Source organism: Psammomys obesus, unplaced genomic scaffold (assembly GCF_907164565.1).
Source record: "Psammomys obesus unplaced genomic scaffold, mPsaObe1.curated_primary_1811, whole genome shotgun sequence".
Classification (NCBI taxonomy): Eukaryota; Metazoa; Chordata; class Mammalia; order Rodentia; family Muridae; genus Psammomys; species Psammomys obesus.
This window is the reverse complement of record NW_026596057.1, coordinates 11,519,047-11,537,958: the sequence shown is the minus strand read 5'-3', so window position 1 is coordinate 11,537,958 and position 18,912 is coordinate 11,519,047. Positions and strand designations below refer to the sequence as shown.

Genomic DNA, 18,912 nt, shown 5'->3' with positions numbered 1-18,912 from the left:
TTAGAGGACCAGTGGATGCAGGAAGCCAGCGCATCACCACTACACTGAACAAATGGGGACGTGCCTTCTGAAAACCAGGTCTGAAATGCAAATCTTCCCTTCTCAGTCTCTTTGGCCTCTGAAGCTCCCTGGATTCCAGGCCAATCACATGCATGATCACGGAAGATATACTAACCTTTCAAATGATAGAGCCTTCCAGGCAACAGAAAAGAGGCACTAAGCATGAAAGAGAGACTTTGTTGGCAGTATCCCCTTCCCAATCTCAGGTTTCCTCTTCTTCCTCATGAGTGTAATGTTGAGTGGGGAGGCCATCCTATCAGGGTGTTAGGACAGTGATTTGTGTCTCATGAAGAACCTCAGTGTCCTACAAAGAAGACCAATGTATATGCCCATCCCTTCCCCTCATCCTCACTCATTACTTGCTTGATCACCCCTTTACCTTTCCTGTTTATCATGAGGCATCTTTTTCCTCAGAGAAGACCACATTCTTACTTTCTTGTACGCTTTACTGAGGTCAGTTCTTCTCGAAGTCCTAAAAAGATTCATTATACATATTCAGTCATGGTGGGCTGCTTTAAAACATTGTGCTTAGTACATGAGTGCCTAGCATGGGGCCTGGTGCAAAGCACATGCCCAGTGTGTGTCTATTAAATGAGTGGCTAAATCAATAAATAATATCAGTGTGCTCTTCCATAAACAGTGAGGGATAATTATAAATTCCATAAATATTTAAAATTGCTTTCCTCTTTATGGTTGTGATACTTGATGAGAATATATTCTAAATGTGGCTATTAAATCTTGTTTTATATCTCTTGAATAATTTTTTGGCCAAAGGTAATAAATTTTGAGAGAAAAAGCATGCCTTTTGAAAATGAAATCTTATAAAGTAATGATTTGTTAAAGTGTGTGTAGCAGAACACTGCTTTCCCCTTTGAGGTAGCAATAGCTGTTAAAGGAAACATGGTCTAAAGACTTAATGGAGTCCTGGAAAAGCTGGGTTAATCAGTTTTCTCCACTATGGGATAACCCAGAACTCTGATATGATATTGCTGAGGAATAAGACAAAAAATAATATGTAGCCATGGTGTTCTGGCAGCAGCACCTTGGCCTGTACTACTGCGGAAGGCAAAGTTGTTTGTTTGTTTGTTTGTTTTGGCATTTTATATTGCTGATAGCCCAGCTTTCATCTAAGTTCCTCAGGACGGAATGAGTGTTGATATCAGTGATAAGGGCCCAGTTCACAGCACTTTCTTCATCCATCTGCTTTGCAAAACTAAGGAGGAAAAGCAAAAAGAACCAAAACATTTCTTTACCTGTCCTGACAGGTTATTGGATGTCTTCAGCGGACTGTGCAGCCTGTGAGTGTGGTTTCACAAACAGGCTGGCAGTCTCGGTGGCTCTGCAGTAACCTCCCGGGACTGTCCCATAAATGCCAGTTCTCTATACCGTAATTACCAGCTCTCTCCTTGGTAGATTCACAGGCATCTAGGGGTAATTGCTGGGGAACTCACACACCCAGATTTACAAGAGGCAAACAACCTTGTATTTACCTCAGGGGGTTATCAGGTATTCAAACTGTGCAATGTAAGTGATGCTATTGATCACAGGATGAGGGGAAGAACTTGAATTTTCACCTCAGTATTTTTCTCACTGGGTGAGAGTCTGGCTCACTAGATTTATCATAGAAAGACCTATGGGGGATAATTCTCCTCTCTTCTAAATATCTTCTCCTTCTTGACTTTTATAAGCAGCAATAAGTCTGACATAACCATAGTCAGAACCCTTTGTTGTCTGCTGACAGAACTGGCTTGTTGGTACCAGAAACTAATATTGTGAAATCTTGGTCCACTCCAAAATCTCACTCTGTGAATTTGGTGGCTTTTTTTCTAGAGATCTCAGGGAATACAGAGGACATCCCCCTGGTGCGCTGGAGGCAGCAATGGCTGGAGAATGGTACTTTACTTTTTCACATCCATCACCAAGATGGTGCTCCAAGTCTCCCTGGGCAAGACCCAACTGAAGAACCCCAACATGAGTCGGCAGAAGAGGAACTGAGGATCCTCCACATCTCAGTCATGGTAAGAGTAGGCTAGCTACAGCCTTCTGGCCTCAAATAGCCTGTGTTCACCTTGACGTTAAGAGTCTTGATGCCAGCACTGTATTCATCAATTTTGTTGTTGTTGTTGTGATAACAAAATATCTAAGGTGATTGCTTATGAAGAAGCACACACTTCTGGAGGTCAAAAACATAGTACCTGTATCACTTGCCGCTATTAACATCCTAACAGAAGAGATGGCTCCAACCAGGGGGCAAGTATGAAAGAGGTTGTAACCTAAACAGAAAGCCAGAGAGGTACTACAGCTTCCCCCAAAGACTTCTCGGAGGCTCCATCCCTTAATAGTTCCACACCAACTCCTAATCCTGCCATTTGAAGGACCATGCTTCCAACACAAGAGCCTTTCAGGGAGAGGGAACATGTAAACCATTTGCAATAGACAGAGCTGTATGAACTCTCAATCCAGCAAGATCATTGTACATGGTGATGTGTAAACTTCTCATTTGTGGAGAATGCAACCACATGTGCTGTGAAAGCTTCAGCTCTTTCTACAGCATCATTTCCCAAAATGGTTCTTTCTAGGAACATACCTATATGTTAATATATTGGAAATTTTTAGAGAACTTACTCCATGAAGGTGCTGTCCCCCCCCCCCCCCCCATGGCTTAGTTTCCAAGCTGCTTGCTACTACCAAATCTTCTTTCCTTTTATCTCAACCAGGAGAAATCAGCACCCTGGTTTTCTCTTATCCCACAGTGAAGGGTATGCCAATAGATACTCTGGAGCCCAGTTTCAAAACTTCACCACCATCACCCAATCTATATGGAAATGTGAAGTCTCAAGAACATGATAAAATTCCTCCTAAAGGACTAGGAACTAGTACTTAAGAGTAATACTAAAAGTGGATGGTTATAATGATAGGTGTGTGAGGGATGTGGGGGCTGCTGGAAATGTTTTATTTACTGGTGAATTCTTAGCAATAGAACAATGTATGCACATGGTTAATGCATTGTAATTATTTGTGGAGTAAATGCATACATTTTCAGTGGAGACAGAAAGTGTTTATTCCATTTGACATCTAATGTGTTGATGAGCCTGTGTAGTATCTATGAAAAGACCCGAGAGTATGTTGGCACATGGGCTATGTATGTAATGCATCGCTATGTCACTGCTAATATGCTCACAGCTGGCCCAGCCTAGGCCTTGGTCTAACCTTAATTCATCTCTTGTTCTGATATCATGACATATTAGTTAATGCTACCCAGCACCGCGTTAGTCTCCGCTGCAATGCAGAGAGCAGAGAAAGTTTGGGGTATTAATTTGTTAATGATGGAAGCCTGGAAGGAAACTGTACATTCTATGCAGCATGAAAATCTCCATTATCCAAAAATTAGGATGAAAAAAAATTGTTGCTAAAAATCTGAGTTATGAAAAAACCTACCACATCTATATTAACTTAGCTATTTAAAGAGGCACTTGCCCAGATTCAACGTCTATTCATCTTAATGAACTTTTTTATAGTTGAGTAGCCATGAAGCTTCACTTTGGAGATTATATTTCTATTATCAGTTGCATTTTTATGCACGTATTCACTACGAAACAAACAAAAAAGAAATCCATGACAGAGCTAAAACTAGAAAAAGTAGAAAACTAAATAACTTCATATTCTCTTTTTTTTTTATAACTCATCTCCCTTTTACCTGAATTCTTTCCATCACAAGTTCTTTATAATAAAGTGATTTTTATTTTTTAAAATACTGATATAAATCTCTCAAAATTTAAACCTTCTATTTCTTCTTCTGTCAGTGTCCTCATAGATAACTGCAGGGATAGGTTAACTACATGGACGTAGGCACTTTGTGTAAACTATGTGGTGGAGAGGAATTCTTGAACAGGAAATTATGAACCCCAGTGTCCAGGTGAGACCATAAATGAAATGAAGAAAGGAGGCTACTCCAACATCGCAATTGAAATTGGGCGGTTGGCTCATGGGAGACAGTACTTGTGGGCCCTTTATAGAAAGCTAGGATTCTGTCCCAGGGAAGTGTGTCTTCTTGAGCATAAGTTATGACTGCTATAGAGTGGTCAAATCAAGCAGTCGAACCCAGTTAGCTTGGGACTACATTACTTTCACGTTTATGACACCATTTTCTCATTTTCCCACAGTAAACACCTGCCCCCAAATGTGAGCTCCTAAGTGGTTTTAGTTGTTTCCTGTTTGATTTAAGACCATTTCAGAGGGATTGTCTTTTTCATACTAAAATTTAAACATGCTTAGTAAAGAAAACCATATAAACCTCCAAGGATGAACATTTTGTGTGATTGTGCCAGAACGTGAGCCCCTGACCCTTACGTATTAGGGCCAACGCTATGTGAGAAGTGGGGGTTGTCAGGGGAAAAGGATATAGGGTAAAGAACTGGCCAAGGCAGCCTGCCACTTCCCTAGAGGTTGAATCACACAGTCAGTCCATCCTTAGAAAGAAGTGTTCTGGCAAGTTCTCCAGAACTCACACATGTGTGCACGCATGTTCATTCATAGCTTTGAAAAATAGAAAGATGCTGGTCAAGAATGCCAAGGAAGTTTAGGGAATACATTGTGCTATACCAATAGCCATGACACCCTACACATTAATGCCTGTGTTGAAAGCCCTTGAGCAGGGATTAGTAGACAGCTGACACTAGGATTAAGAGAAAACCACCAGCCTTGAAGCTAGCTTTGAGATCTTTCTTTCATATGCCTCTAGTTCCCCATCACAAACCATCAATAACACTTAATTTTCCAAATAAAATGGGCATTTCTTTCAGCTTCCTTTTAATTTACTGTATCTCATTTTTAGCCAAGCTGGAGAAGGGGGAGGCTTAAAGGGTACACATATAAGGATGGCAAGTGTTGTGTTGCCTCTCCCTTGGCCTCTGGGATGTGGTCAGGCTTCATCACTGTGGATATTTAGAAAGTCTTCGACCTCAGCTATGATATGGGATCTCAATGTGAAGAGACAATAGCTGCCTTCCAGCCCATCCTTATAAAAAAAAAAAAAAAAAAGGCTCTTTATTGGAGCCTGCAACAAACATACCTGGCCTTCCTGCTCTGCCCCATTCACATTCCACACCACACGCCCACACATGCTTCCTCACCATCCTCAGGCTGCTTCTCCAGAAACAGTTTCAAAGTCTGAAGTTGTGGATCTGCCCTCAGCTCAGAAATCAAGCCTGAGGGTATCCTGTTTGAAGATGTCATTCCGAGAGTCTCTGATGGTTTCTTCTGAAGCGACTCGGAGATTGGTAGAGTGTATTAGATTCACTTTATACCATATCCTTTAGAGGTAATGTAGGCGGCCATTTGAGGCATCCAGAGTAGCAGCCCAATAAGTGTCAAAAAATAGTAAAACCCTTTGGCTAGTAACAGTCTTGGACAGTGATGTGCACATCCATGACATCACCCCAACTCTCTTACTGATGAAACAGGAATAGCAGGGCTGTTTGCTTTCCCGTGAACTCTAGTGGCCAATAAGGATACTCTTTTTGGATTGATTGAAAATAGAATCATTTGAAAAAGAGAAAAGGTTATTATCAAAATACAAACATGTCCCACTGTTTCTCTCCCACTAAGAAACTGTGTATTTAAAAGCTTAACAGGCAATCCTAAATATTTCCAATATATGCAGTAGGAATGAATGATTTTGTGAAAACCTTCAACTTTACATTTCTCTGTATTCACACTTTCCTCAGGTGTGTTGGCTTAATGCAAAGGCTAGCATTTGCTTTCATATTTTGCTTTCATTATATTTCATTTTAAACACAACATATAGGGAATGATAAAATGACCAATAAAGGTACCTGTTTCATCCTTCTGGGATTTTACATGAATGAGAATATGCAAGCTCTCTCTCCAAATATGTCCAGTACAAATCTGTTATCAGCAAAATCAGGAGCTTGCACAAAACCAATACTCCAGCTGGATGCTTGGCAATTTAAAACTTGAAAAAGCTTTCTTTTTTATTTTTCAATCATATCCTAAATTTTTTGAATCATTTTTTTTTCAAAAGAGTCACTAGTTCTTCATTGCATACAGTAATTGGATTTCCCTCCTGAAATCTCACATTATTGCTTTGAGGGTCAAAGGATATATTTTAACCTCCTGTATGATTCAAACTTGGCTGAAGAGATTTATTTCAAAATTTATAGGATAATTGACATTTAGAACGATGACAGTACAGAAGCATATTCTTTTGCAAGCTCCTGAACAAGTGATAGCAGAATTGATGAATTAAAACTGAGTGTGAATTTTAAACCAAAAGTTAAAACACAAATCCTTCAGCAACAAGGCAAATTGTTTATTACTACGCAGAAGACTAGATTCCTACTGCTAGAGAAATGCCTTTTGAATGTTAACCTTCTTAGGTACAACTTACAAGGTTTCCTTTGGGGGGGGGATGTCTTTGAGCCACTGTGTGTCTTTCTGAGCTTTTTGTGTACCAGCTAATCAGTAAGGGCTAAGTGCTGTCCCAGGACCACTAGCCCTAACCTAAGTGTTTAAAGCTAGCATCTTCAGGCTCTTGTAATCTCTGCCTGTCAGTATTCTCATAGGCTTTCAATTCTTGGGCTCCTTGCTCCTGGGAACTTCATCTTACTTAAGGTATAAGGTTTTCTTTGTGGAAAAATATCAAAACTCGAAGACAAAAAGAGATGGCTGAAACTGCTAAAGAGTTCTAGAGTTTATGAAATAGAAAAGGAAATTGAGGGAAGCAACATTGAGAGCCCAATTACTCCAAAACCTTCCCAAAGACACCTATGGGTGGCTTCAGTTTGCAGGGCTGCCCACAGTACTGTGTTAAAAGCCCCCATCCTAGCTCCTACTGTCCTACCCAAGGTCAGACCAGTTACTCAACCATCACATGCCACTTTGCATGGAGCTGGGTTTCATTCATTTCTAGAGCACAGGCAACTAGGACATAGCAGAGTGGTCTCGAACATGAAAATCATTGTCATCAGGGCATGAGAGACAGAGCTGGATGCTTTTTCAGTACCTTTTTATCATCAGCAAATTTACTATAAAAATTTGTTAGCAAATACATGAATCAAGGTCATTTTGCAGGTTTATTGTCAGCCAATATTATTCATGTCATTCAAATCAGGAGGCCCCAATTTAGCAAGGCCAATCCTTTGATCCTCAAGAAACAAATGGAAATGCTTAGGCATGTGTTACACTACCAGGAAGGAAAGGACTGGAATAGTAAGTCAGAAACAACAAAAGCCAGATCCTGATTCATTTGCTTGCCATTCAAGGCATTTGTCACGCGATTGGGCCAACTTATTGGTCATACCCACATCTGTCAATGGCATCACTAGATATTTTCCCATTCATTAAAAAAGAATGGAAAGGGGCAGTTTCTAAGGTTATCAATAAGCTCCCTAAAACAATTGTCTTTGCTTCGTTTGTTTGGAAGATGGCTGCACAAAAACCTGGAGGTACATTGGTTCACTGGGACAGATGTCCAGACCTTAGTAGGATTTGCCCTGCAGACCTCCCTTACCTGTCACAGTGGAATGGCTCTTCTGCCAAGAAGCACTAGGCTTAGCTATGTGTGAGTTCCTTTGCTGATTCAGTGGCTCATCCCTCCTGTTCCTAAGTGGTGTCTTTCTGTGTCCGTTTACCTTCAGAGCCTGGCTACAGTATAAACCTGTTCTTGATTTGGAGCTGGAGGCATAGGCTTTCTCATGCTGTTTTTACCACTTTGGGTAATTTACTGAGCTTTCTGGAAGCTTCATTATCTCATCTATAGGATGAGTGCATTGATGAGACCTTCCAGCATTAGAGAGCAGAGCCTCACTTGGGCTCTGTGATGGAGACTTACTACAGGACTTCATATGGAAATGTGAGAGATTCTCCTGATTAAAACAAAAAAAAAACAAACAAAAAACCCAGTAGATTTTCAAGCCATAGGTTTCCATGACTGGAAGGTTGGTTTCAGCCTCTGAGGTCAGAATCTGGCTTTTTCGCACCCATTTCTATTATTTTGTTGGTATGAATTAGTGTCTTTGTCAGGTCCACTCTGTTTCTTTTCATTTTTTTTTTCACAGATTTCATGTTTGAAGTCTCCTTTACTCTTTATGTCACCTTACTGATGACCTCTCCTGACCACAGTTTTCACAACTTGGTGTCCACCATTTCTGTTTTCTTTTTCTTTAATTCTAGCTCTCAAGAGCTAGAAAAAAAGAGGGGTGGCATGGATCTAACCAGTTACCATAGTTTCTGTTTGTTCAATGGTTTCATATCATGTTAACCCATAGGTAGATATAATCCTAATCTTTTCCCATTGGCTGTAGTTAAGGAGGAGTGGTTTCAGTAACATTCTCCTGAACAGCATGGAACAGAATAATTATATATATTATATATGTGTTTTATATATATATATATATATATATAATTATATATATGTAATATAATGTATATAACAAATGCTGAATGCTTTCACTGTTTATTTGTTTATCATGGTAAGCACACTAATATTTAACCTGAGGAGCTATGAGTAGAGTCAAAAGAGTATGCAGGCATCATCACCATCGCTAACTATCACCACCAACGCCTCAATTATCAAAATCTGAATTTGCATTTGCTACATGCCAGATATTATTTTAAATGCTTTCAATGTATGAATATTTATTTTCTAGTCTCATCACAACATTCTCCAATACAAATTTTGTAATTGTCTGGTTTTACAGAAGAGGTGACTAAGGAATAGGAGGGCTAAACCCTAATTTAAACAGCTATTAATTGGTTGACCTAGAATTTGAATCTGGGTAGTTGGTAGAGTTTAGGCTCTATATGATAACATGGGTGTCTTTGTTGCTGTGTGCATGTGTGTGTACGTTTGTGTGTACGTGTGTGTATTAAAGCATACACATAGACAACATGTGTGTGGAGGTAAAGAGAGAACCTTACCGTACTGGTTTTCACCATCCTTTTTGTTTGAAAGAGTCTATTTGTTGTTTTTCTGCAGATATACAGGCTAGCAGAGCCATAAGCTTCTGGGGTGAATTAATCTCGGTCTCCCATGTCCCAGCAGGAGCACAGGTATCTGTGCTTTGCACCCAACATTTACATGGATATGGGGATTTCAATTCAGGTCCTCATACTTGTGAGGCAGGCACTTTTATCAGTTGAGCATCTCACTAGCCTTATTGTCCATATTTGTGGAAAAACCCAATTCAGCTCTGTCCTAATGGAAGCAATCAACCTGAATTTTGTACTTACTTATATTCACTAGCAGCTTGTATAATTTTGTGGACCTGTGCTGAGCCTCATCTGATACATTCCCCTTTGTTGTTTTGGCATGTTGAATCTATGAGCACTAGGACCCACTGCCATGCTAGAACACAGAGCATTCTGGGTCTAAACCAGCAGCTGACCTCAGAAGCTCAGATTCCTTTCAGCTCCACTAAACCCACCTGCTAACGTTGGCTTCCACTGCCCCTCCTCACAGCTGGCTTTGGGCTTATTGGCAAGGAAAGAAGAAACTAGTTGGGGAATTCCAACTCTGAAATTGTTAAAGTCACATAACAATAAATGCAGCCTTCTCTCCATATATAATTTCATCCTTTTGCCAGAAAGTTATAGGAATCAGAAAGATTTTTTTTAAGCATTGCTGATCTGCTGTAGATTTAAATGAATCATTGACTCATTCTCTCATTTCAATATTGACTCTTTCATTTGACAATATTTTTCAGACTTGTTTTAAGATACTAAGTAGATAGAAATTAAATATTACAAGGTTCTGCTTTCACAGAACGTGTAATTATTTTATTAATGCTAGATGTTTGGGAATAGCCCCTGGCAGCACTGAGAGTCAGGTGAATGGGTTGCCTCCTTTCCAGCCCTTTCACTATTTGTCTTTCAGGTTTGATGCAGATCCTAAACTTGAACGAGAGCTTTCAGCTTCCCCAGCTTTCCAGACACCAAGGAAAATAATCAACAGGCTGAATTCTCTCTCACAAAGACTTCGCTGACTTTTAACCATTTGATGTGCTATTCTACCCAGAAATTTAATTCATTTCATATGGAAACTGACAATATACTTTTGAGTATTTCATTTTCCCAAATCCCTGAAGACCCTGTTAAGAGCAGGAGTCATAATCTTCATGGTGTTTAAGTCAGAATTCAGGGATTGAGGCACTTAGTGTTCTTGCAGAGGACCCTGGTTTGGTTCACAGCACCCATATGGATGTTTACAACCAACGGTAACTTCAGTTCCATGCGATTTAACACTCTCTGACCTTCCAGGCACCTGCACATATGTGGTGTACACAGGCACACACATATTAGTAAAATAAATAAACTTTGAGCCAATATTCAAAATAACAAAACTTGCTTACTGAGCCCTTGTATTCTATCAGCAGTACTACACATGATCATTTTTTTATGCCTAATGCCAACAATTCTTCAGAGAAATTTTGGGAAATGGGTGAAAATGACTCCGTGTTCCTGATGTGAAAACTGAAATTTAGGGAAAAGTCAAATGCACCATGAGGTGTGAAGCCAGGATTCAAGGTTCTCCTATCCACAGTCCTCTTTGCTACAATATTCCCTGAGCAGGAAGGTAGCTTCAGGGTTGCCTGGTCTGTTTAGATTTCCAGACTTCAAAGTGGTTTTGTTTCTTTTAGCTAGCACAGCAGAAATGCTATACCTGATAAAGATGAGGAAGATGGGTTTGGCACTGGGCAAACTGCTACCACAGTATGTTCTCTAAGCTACTTCAAAAGGTGAAGAGCTGCTCTGGACAGGAAGAGCCGGGCTTCCAACCAAGACCGGCACTGGCTCTGAGTAAACACTAGTCCTTGAGAAGCCTATTAAGCCTGTAAGTTCTACAGCACTGAATCTCAGTTACATAGTTTACTGCAAGAGCTTCACTATCAGAGAGACTGATTCAAATCATAATTCTATTATTATTAGATTTTCTACTGACATTGTGGAAATTGCTTTATCTCTTTAAACTCTCTTTAGGACAGGGATGGTAATAGATCTTACTCAAGGGGCTGTTTTGATGATTACATAAGGGATTCTTATAAAGCGCTTCCTACAGTGCCAGCACTATTGGAAATGCCCAGTAAATATCAGCTAGGTAAATTCTCAGAGTACTGTGCAAACTGCCTGTAACAATTCTGTGTGCAAGTTGTTACCCAGGAGGCCACTACCTCAGAGAGCCATAGAAGCAGCTGGGTTCATAGCGACTCCCTCCAGGAGTCCTGGAGGATCTGTGCTTAGGGAAAAGATCGAGGCAATTAGGACCATGAAAGCAGCAGAACTGGTCTATTACAAACTATAGTGTGTGTTCATGAATATCCAGGCCCTGATAGGCCTCTATTTCATTGTTTACAAGGTTTCCTAGCAGGTAGCCTAGCAAGTATCCTATGGTTTAGGATGATAATCCCATCTCCAATGTCTCTGGATCAACTTCATTCCTGTACTTAATTTTTAATCAAGCCAAGTGATGTCATTATGGGAATTCCTTTTCTGCCCAGGTATCCATGCATATGAAGATTGTTATTTCTTCCATTCCTAATCAGGAAAACAAGACGTAGAATGATTGGCAATACTCATGGCTAACATTGTGGAAAAACCCAAAGATTCTGATTCCTAGTGCTTTTGTCTTTTTCCAGACGATACTGCTGCTCTTAGCCTATCAACCACTCAATTGGAGGATTCTCTTATAGACTTGAAGGAGCCTTTAAATCTGACTGTAAACTTTCACCCTCAGGCTCTCACTGGAGACATAATAGACTTGAATATAGAAGATGGAGCCAGCTATAAACCCACAGAGAAAACCCTTGCAGGGACAAATATTATCTAAACTAAGGACCTGTAGAGGGCAGCTGGTAAGCCTTTTAAGCTTTGAGGGCATGTGAGGTCTATTTCAACTGCTCAACCTCTTGTCAAAGCAGTTCCCGAATGACCATGTGTAATATGTAAATATATTGGTATTTCTGCTTTCCAACAAAACTTTATTTACAGAACCAAGCAGTGGGCCACATTTAGGACTATAGACTGTAGTTTGTGAGCTTCATCAAACAAATTCTCATCTTGTCTTTAGAACTTAAAGAAACTGAAATGTAATAACCTGTCAGCTAAGTGCTGAAGTACTGTCTTCACTGTGAAAAATGATAACATACTGGTTTAGTCAGATCTCCATAAATTGATTATAATCATTGCTTAAGGCATAGATTATTCTTGTGAGAAATTGAAGGGCATGTGGTATTCACAAATTAGGATGAACTCCAAGCACATCATCTATTTCTATGAGATATTGATGGGTTTAGTCAAGACACACGTTGGTGAGAACAATACAATGCTTATACTTGACAGGAGAATATAAGCAGGATATTCACTGTACGCTATTTCTCTTCTCTGTACGGGTGTTGATTCCTGCTTGGTTTCAACTTTGCCATATACCATTGACTTTTATGAAACGTCAGGATATGTAAAAACACTCCTCTGTAGCAAAACACTATAAATGTTTGACGGTGAAAGTAGAACCATGCTTTTTGGCTTGTGTGGAGAATGGTATAGGATGCTTTCAAAACCCACTGGTTTCTTGCACCTTTGCTGAGGCTCAGGGTAGACAACAGCTTTCTGCCCTTGCCTTATCACATCAACTTTTCAGTATCTGCTGAAGTTCAGCAGAGGTTTTGCTTTTCTGGGACGATGATGTCAATAGCCCTGAAGTTGTGGGGAGATCTGGGAAGGGCAGGTACTTTTAGCTGCTGCCTTGCTATTTCTGATTCCTCCTATCCTCATACCTCTACCACTGCTGCTGACATCCTTGAATAGCCAGAGATGAGTCAAGTTGCTGACTAACTTGGGATGAATCAGATGTCGATTTGTTGATGTGTGCTGTGACCGACAAAACTAAGAGCTTCATTGAAGAGTATCTGCAACCTGCTAGTCTCTGAGTCTTAATACCTTTATCTGGGACTTGTACAACTATGTGTGGTGCCCTGTAGTGAAAATTCTGCTACCAAATAACAGAAAGAAGGCAGGGCTAGATGGGAGATGTGTGTTGAAGATGTGGTGCCAGATGTAAAGGACTTCAGCGTTCATTTTCTTCTGTGCCATACCTTATCTAAGGAAGGTTATGAAAGGCTTTGGAACTCAGACATGTACACACTTGGGGTTTGTAAAAGTGGGCACAACAGAACCTGGCATTTGCTGACTTTGGGTGCATTCTTACAGAATGAGGTAAGTTGTCATACAGACAGAATAAACCTGGGAGGATTCTGTATCGCAACAGTGATATCAAAGCAGCCATCTTTTATTCATTTTTCTTTTTCTAAAAGTCATATAGTATGCATATCCAAGCTATTAGTCCTGGATTTCAGTAGTTACCAATCCTTCTCAACGTCCTATGGCTTAGAGCCAAGGCTTCAACGTTTGAGGCCTGCAATCATACAGGGCCTGTTCCCTCTACTTGGACTCCACCTAGGGTGTGGATAGCCTCATACCAAAAGGGGCTGTACTGGTAACTTCTATGCAGAGCTTCATAAGTCTAGATCCAACCCTTCTAGCATAGACTGTATGGATCTAAATCATGTCAGTAATGAGGAGAAATAGACCAATGATAAAAGCAGCTTGGAGTTACAAAAGGCCATTGAAATCTAAGTTGGGAAACAAAGTCTCCTTTTTATCAAAACCCCGTGAAACTTCAGGTAGAACCCAATGAGTTTTCATCTCAAAGTATAAAGTTTGGCTGAAATAAACATTCTGAAACTCTAAGGGTTTTTTTCATGCCATATCTTAATGTACTCTGTATTAGCATTTTAATTTAAATTGACTGATGTATCCAGCTTAATCTTATTTCATTCTTTATCAGAGATGAAAATACCAATAAAAGCACAGGTTTGACGGTTTACTCAGTTATTTCAATGCAGTTTAAAAATTATCTTTTATAACACTAATGATAAAATTAAAATGGTTCACACTTTCACCAGGCATTGGCATGCCATGTACTAGGAACACATGGGCAGGGTCTGGCCTCTGCCTTGGGAATCTCAGGTTAGATGACCTTGCAAGTAGCCTTGGGCTATCACATTCTGGTGTTTGAAAGTGAATGATGTGTGGGACACAGAAGTCCCTGGTTGACATACTTGAAAGTAATCTATGAAGAAACTTTCATTCCTTGCAGCAACTCAGCTCTCCCCCCCTCCAATTTTCCATTCATTAACATGAAGGAATAGTCCGTGGGGAAAATGGTGGGATTGTGTGGTTATGTGTTAAGTAGGATGGAAAAAGTTCCATCTGAGAGAAACATACTTCTTCCCACTGTCTTTGGTTGGGCCTTGTGACTGTGATCTCTCCCCATAGCAAACAGGAGTCTCTTGGCAGGTATCAGAACTTACTGTGCTTCTCATCACACAGTGTTGGCTCTCTCCCTTCAGGTATCTCCCTAGAACTGCTTCTGGCTTTCTTGACAGGAAGCACTGTGGATGGAGCACCCCCAGGACCCTGAGAAGAAACAGGCTATGGAGAGAGCTCCCAGTCTCAGCTTCGGGGAACTGGATAAAGAGGAAAATCTTGGGGGAGATGGAGATCTACAGGAGGAAAAAAAAATAGTTTGGGAACGGAGAGTCAGACTTGTGGAATAACAGTGGAGGGAAGTTTCTAGACTCCCTTTTCAGGTGGGCATTCTGGTTCTCAGCACAAATTCTGGAGAACACAGGCAAAGAAGGTCAGTCACTCATTTCACCAGGTGCAGGTTTTTCTCTGACAGCATGGACACCATCCCGTCTTCCTACTCCCTGTCCCCAATCAGGTCACCAGACATAGCAAAACTTTGTGCCTCTTTGATCAAATTCAATGTTGCTGCTTATTTTTTCACCTAATGCCATGTAAAGGAAAAAGTTAGAATGAGAAGTGGGCCTTTAAGCTAGTCTATGAGGTACTGAAGGCACATCTAAAGGTTTGATTGTTGCCTTCAGAAAAAAAAAAAAAAAAAAAACTTGCAAGCACTAGCTTACCAAATTAGTATCCTTCCAGTTGACTAGCCTTGTAGAGAAAGAACAGCCCAAAAGAAAAAGATGGTTATTTCATTTGATGATTATCTATACAAATAAGTAGTGCATTTCCATTATTCAGCAACTGCTTGCTTTTTATGATTTATCAGCCAGGATTCCTCTTTCTGTGCCCACTGAATTTCTATCGATATGCCCATCACAACCATGGAGCCAACTAGACTGCCCATCTTTTGCCAAGCTTATCATATTTTCCTGATGCTTTGAGAACCTCTTCCTCCCTCTTTGTGCCAAGGCAGGGGTTCAGCATCTGTGTTCTTCTTCTGACATGCTTTTGAAATGCATCACCAGGTTCATGAAACCCAGCTCAAACTGGATTCTCTTCAGGGCAAAGTGCCTTAAGGAGTACCCTCTACTCAGAATGCTAAAGTCCAAGGTGTCTAGCCTATCACAGTCTGACCCTCATCCTACATACACCATTTTAATCTTCTTTCTAGCCACCCTGAGCAGCTCAACATGCTTCCTGGACCTCCTTACTGTTTAATACTTCCGTGTTTTAAATAGTGATGGCTCTTTGATTTACAATGATTTTATCTTTGGGTGGCATCACCTCTTCTTATTCTTCAAAATTAATCTTCACCTCTTGATTTCCTCTCTACCCAACTTTCCTTCCCTCTGGGTTATGTTGTATCATGACGTGTTATTTTCTCATTGTCCTTATCTATGTATGAGGGTGTCTCCCATGAAAAGGCACTCGTAAACAGGAGGCATTACACACTTCTGCTTCCTTACTGAGCACTTGGCCTCCTGCTAAGAGACCATAAAGGACTCTGGTAATAAAGAACACACTGCCGTGTGAGAAAGGCTGAGCAAGTCTAACCATAGGGCTAAAATTCAGAGACGAGACATGGGAGGGCAGAATGGCTGGGAGCCGGTAACCCGCCAGTGACTTCCTCTATGCTACTAGACCGCAGATGGATGCTTTGATTCCTGCCTACTCCTTTCTGGGGGTCATGGCTCCATTTCCTCGATACATTCGTGGGACTAGAACCTTAAGTGAAGACTGTTACTCACACCAGAAGTGGTTGACCATGACACCATATCCTTTCCATATTGCAAATATAATGTATCCCATGCATAAGTAAGCATACCATTATCCTCATGATGGATTGTATGAAAAATTGGTTACATATAATAGCAATGTACACATATTTTAGTTGCTACTGAGTGTGACAACTCCAGTTCTGAGTGTCAGGAGGCATACTATGAGTCCTGGAATGAGGCTACATGGTGTTATGCATTAAAGAGGCTCCCCCAGACTCTGGAAGTCTGAGGCCTTCCTTACCAGCCTTCTCAGGGAGGAAAAAAAAAAACCCAGCTATTCCTTGTTTTCTTGTCCTCACTGGCTGTTTTCACACTTATGCAATTTGCAGCCATAATGTCATGATACCTGCTATGTCCCCATCAATTGTTCAGCTGTGGGAAGTGCATTTGATCCTAACAATGAGTAAAGTGCTGAAATTTGTGACTGGCTTCCTTTTCCCATTAGAGCAGAGTCAGGATTATAAATGACCTATAATAAGGTAGTTCGCACTCAACTCACATTCCGGCGTGCTTTCTCGACTGCGAAAGAGAAAAAATATAGTGTTATAGCTAGAGTGGTGTGCGTGGGGCCTTCAGTATGGCTGTGAGGTCTACCTAGCTTGTGAGTTTAATCTGTCATAGTGCGGTGGCAGAGAAAACTGCTGGTTGGCAGTATTTGGTGTTCCTGCAAGTCAGGTTATTTCCTCCAACTCCAGAATGGAGGTAGCAAGAGTGTTTCTGACCACTTTCCAGTCACTGTAGAAACAGAGACACAAGTGTAAGTAATTTTGCAAAAATAAGTACACATGATGTACCGATTTTTTAAAATGAGAATTAGAGATTTAGTTTCTAAGCAAAGGGTCTTTAAAAAGCATAACACTGTCCATTTTACAAAACGTGATACAGGCTGCCATGGATAATTAAGTGCTAAATAGATGTTAAAAATTTTGATGACAATTTTTTTTTGACCTCTCTGGTGATGAGACTATTCATACCAAGCCCTACAGACTAGGGCAGGAACAGTGAGATCTGAATACAAGCCAATTAATTTTACTGAGCTTTGGGGGTGGGGAGCGTGTCCACCGAGCTGAGCCCTCAGCCATCTCACAACTTTTTGCTAACGGCACCAAAATGCATGTGCCAGAGTGAGGTTGAAGAAAGATACCAGGCTCTCTGAGAACACAGTCCTCCTCCTGAACTGATGGGCAAATCCATACCACGCACTGCTTTTGAACAGCTTGGAGGTGAGAAAACCCTCACCCTACTGTAGCTGCCTTCTTCCCATGAGGATGGGTAGCCAAGTCTGTGGCCCAATGAACCAGCCCAAGGGCCAAACAGCTACAAAGACAACCAGATACAAAGACAGCTTCCCAGATGAGTTTACAAATGGTGTGAGAGTAATGCAACTTGTGTTTTCTCAACTTCACTGTCACAGTGGGATCAGTTAACCAAAGAGTTGTACTCACTAGGTCTCAGCCCTGTGCTGGAACATCTTCTAAAACAAGGGTTCTAGTAGGTATTTGTATTTAAAATGTGCTTCCTGCATGCCAGTCTAGCCAGCACTACGATGTGAGGAACCCAAAATTATGGATTCAGGATTCATTGAAACCAGCATATACTTCAGGAGTTGGAAAATAACATACTAGGAGGAGGACATGTACTGGGGCTTCAAAGAGTGGAATGAGCTTGGCAAATAGAAGGGGAGGGTTTGGGTACAAAGTCATGCCAGGAAATGGCATGGCAGAGAAAGAGTAAAAAGGCTCAGCAATAGGGATAAATAACAAGTGTATCATCTTGTACCTCTCTCTCTCCCTCTATCTCTATAGCCCTCTCTCACACATGCATACACACACAGAGAGAGAGAGAGAGAGAGAGAGAGAGAATAAAGCATAATGTGTTAACAATAGAAAAAGAATAAGCCACAACCATTTTTTTTTAAAGTAGAAAACTGAAACTTCATGAACACTGTGATCTAATTTAAAATTAATTCATAATGACCCTACACATTGGCTGGCAATGGTGAGCTCAGGGTCTCCTGCCCCAGACACAAAATTAGACATCGGCGTGGCAGAAGAGGTTGGCCTCATCAGTTGCCTTGGAAGCAGGAGTCTCTGCTGTTCTTATATCATGTGATCATCTCTGGCTGGATCAGGCTGACCCATGAATTCGCTCTGCATGATTGAGCCACTGATCAGTAAATTAAAATCTGACCAACAATAGCACAGTTAAGCCTTTTGTTGCCTCCCCTGAGAGACAGGGGGAAAGCCAGGGCTCAGCTTCAAGCTTTGCTTTGCCCTGGTCCATCTTTAGCTGGTAAGCATCCGGCTAGTGCCCAGGGTCCTGGTGTATGTAGCAGGCATCTGACTGGGAATAAAGCAAGCCACAGTCAGCAGTAAAGAAGAAAAGCTTCTGTGTCAAGCTCTCTACCTCGCTCCTTCACCATTTCACCTGATCCCTAAAAGCCAAGTACAAGAGAGGAAGCCTAAAAACCGGAAGAACAAAGCTGGCAATGTGTGGCAAGATGGTGGTGGTGGGGGATACCGGGGAAGGAGCAGGCCTGGTAGGGCAGCTGGGGATTTAGTTTTCTGTTGCTTTTTTATTTTTTATTTTTCACATTAATAATGGGAAGGATTTGAAGACTTGGTTAATGACTTTGCCAGCAAAAAAAATGTAATTAGCTGAGGACAATATGCTGCTGATGTTGGAGCTGGTGGTTTAACGAAGCCTGCCCTAATGAGGATGTCAAACTCTCACTCAGATTGCCCTTACA

General features: G+C 41.0%; 1 protein-coding gene across 3 annotated transcripts in view; it reads left to right on the top strand.

Annotated features, from left to right (window-relative positions):
• Positions 1–18,912, top strand: part of Astn1 (astrotactin 1) — a 330,303-nt gene that overhangs the window by 118,649 nt on the left and 192,742 nt on the right. For all 3 annotated transcript variants that reach the window (XM_055624474.1, XM_055624472.1, XM_055624473.1), the window contains exon 2: positions 1,891–2,078. In XM_055624474.1, the coding sequence (XP_055480449.1) occupies positions 1,891–2,078 (188 nt within the window). The remainder of the gene's footprint in view (positions 1–1,890; positions 2,079–18,912) is intronic.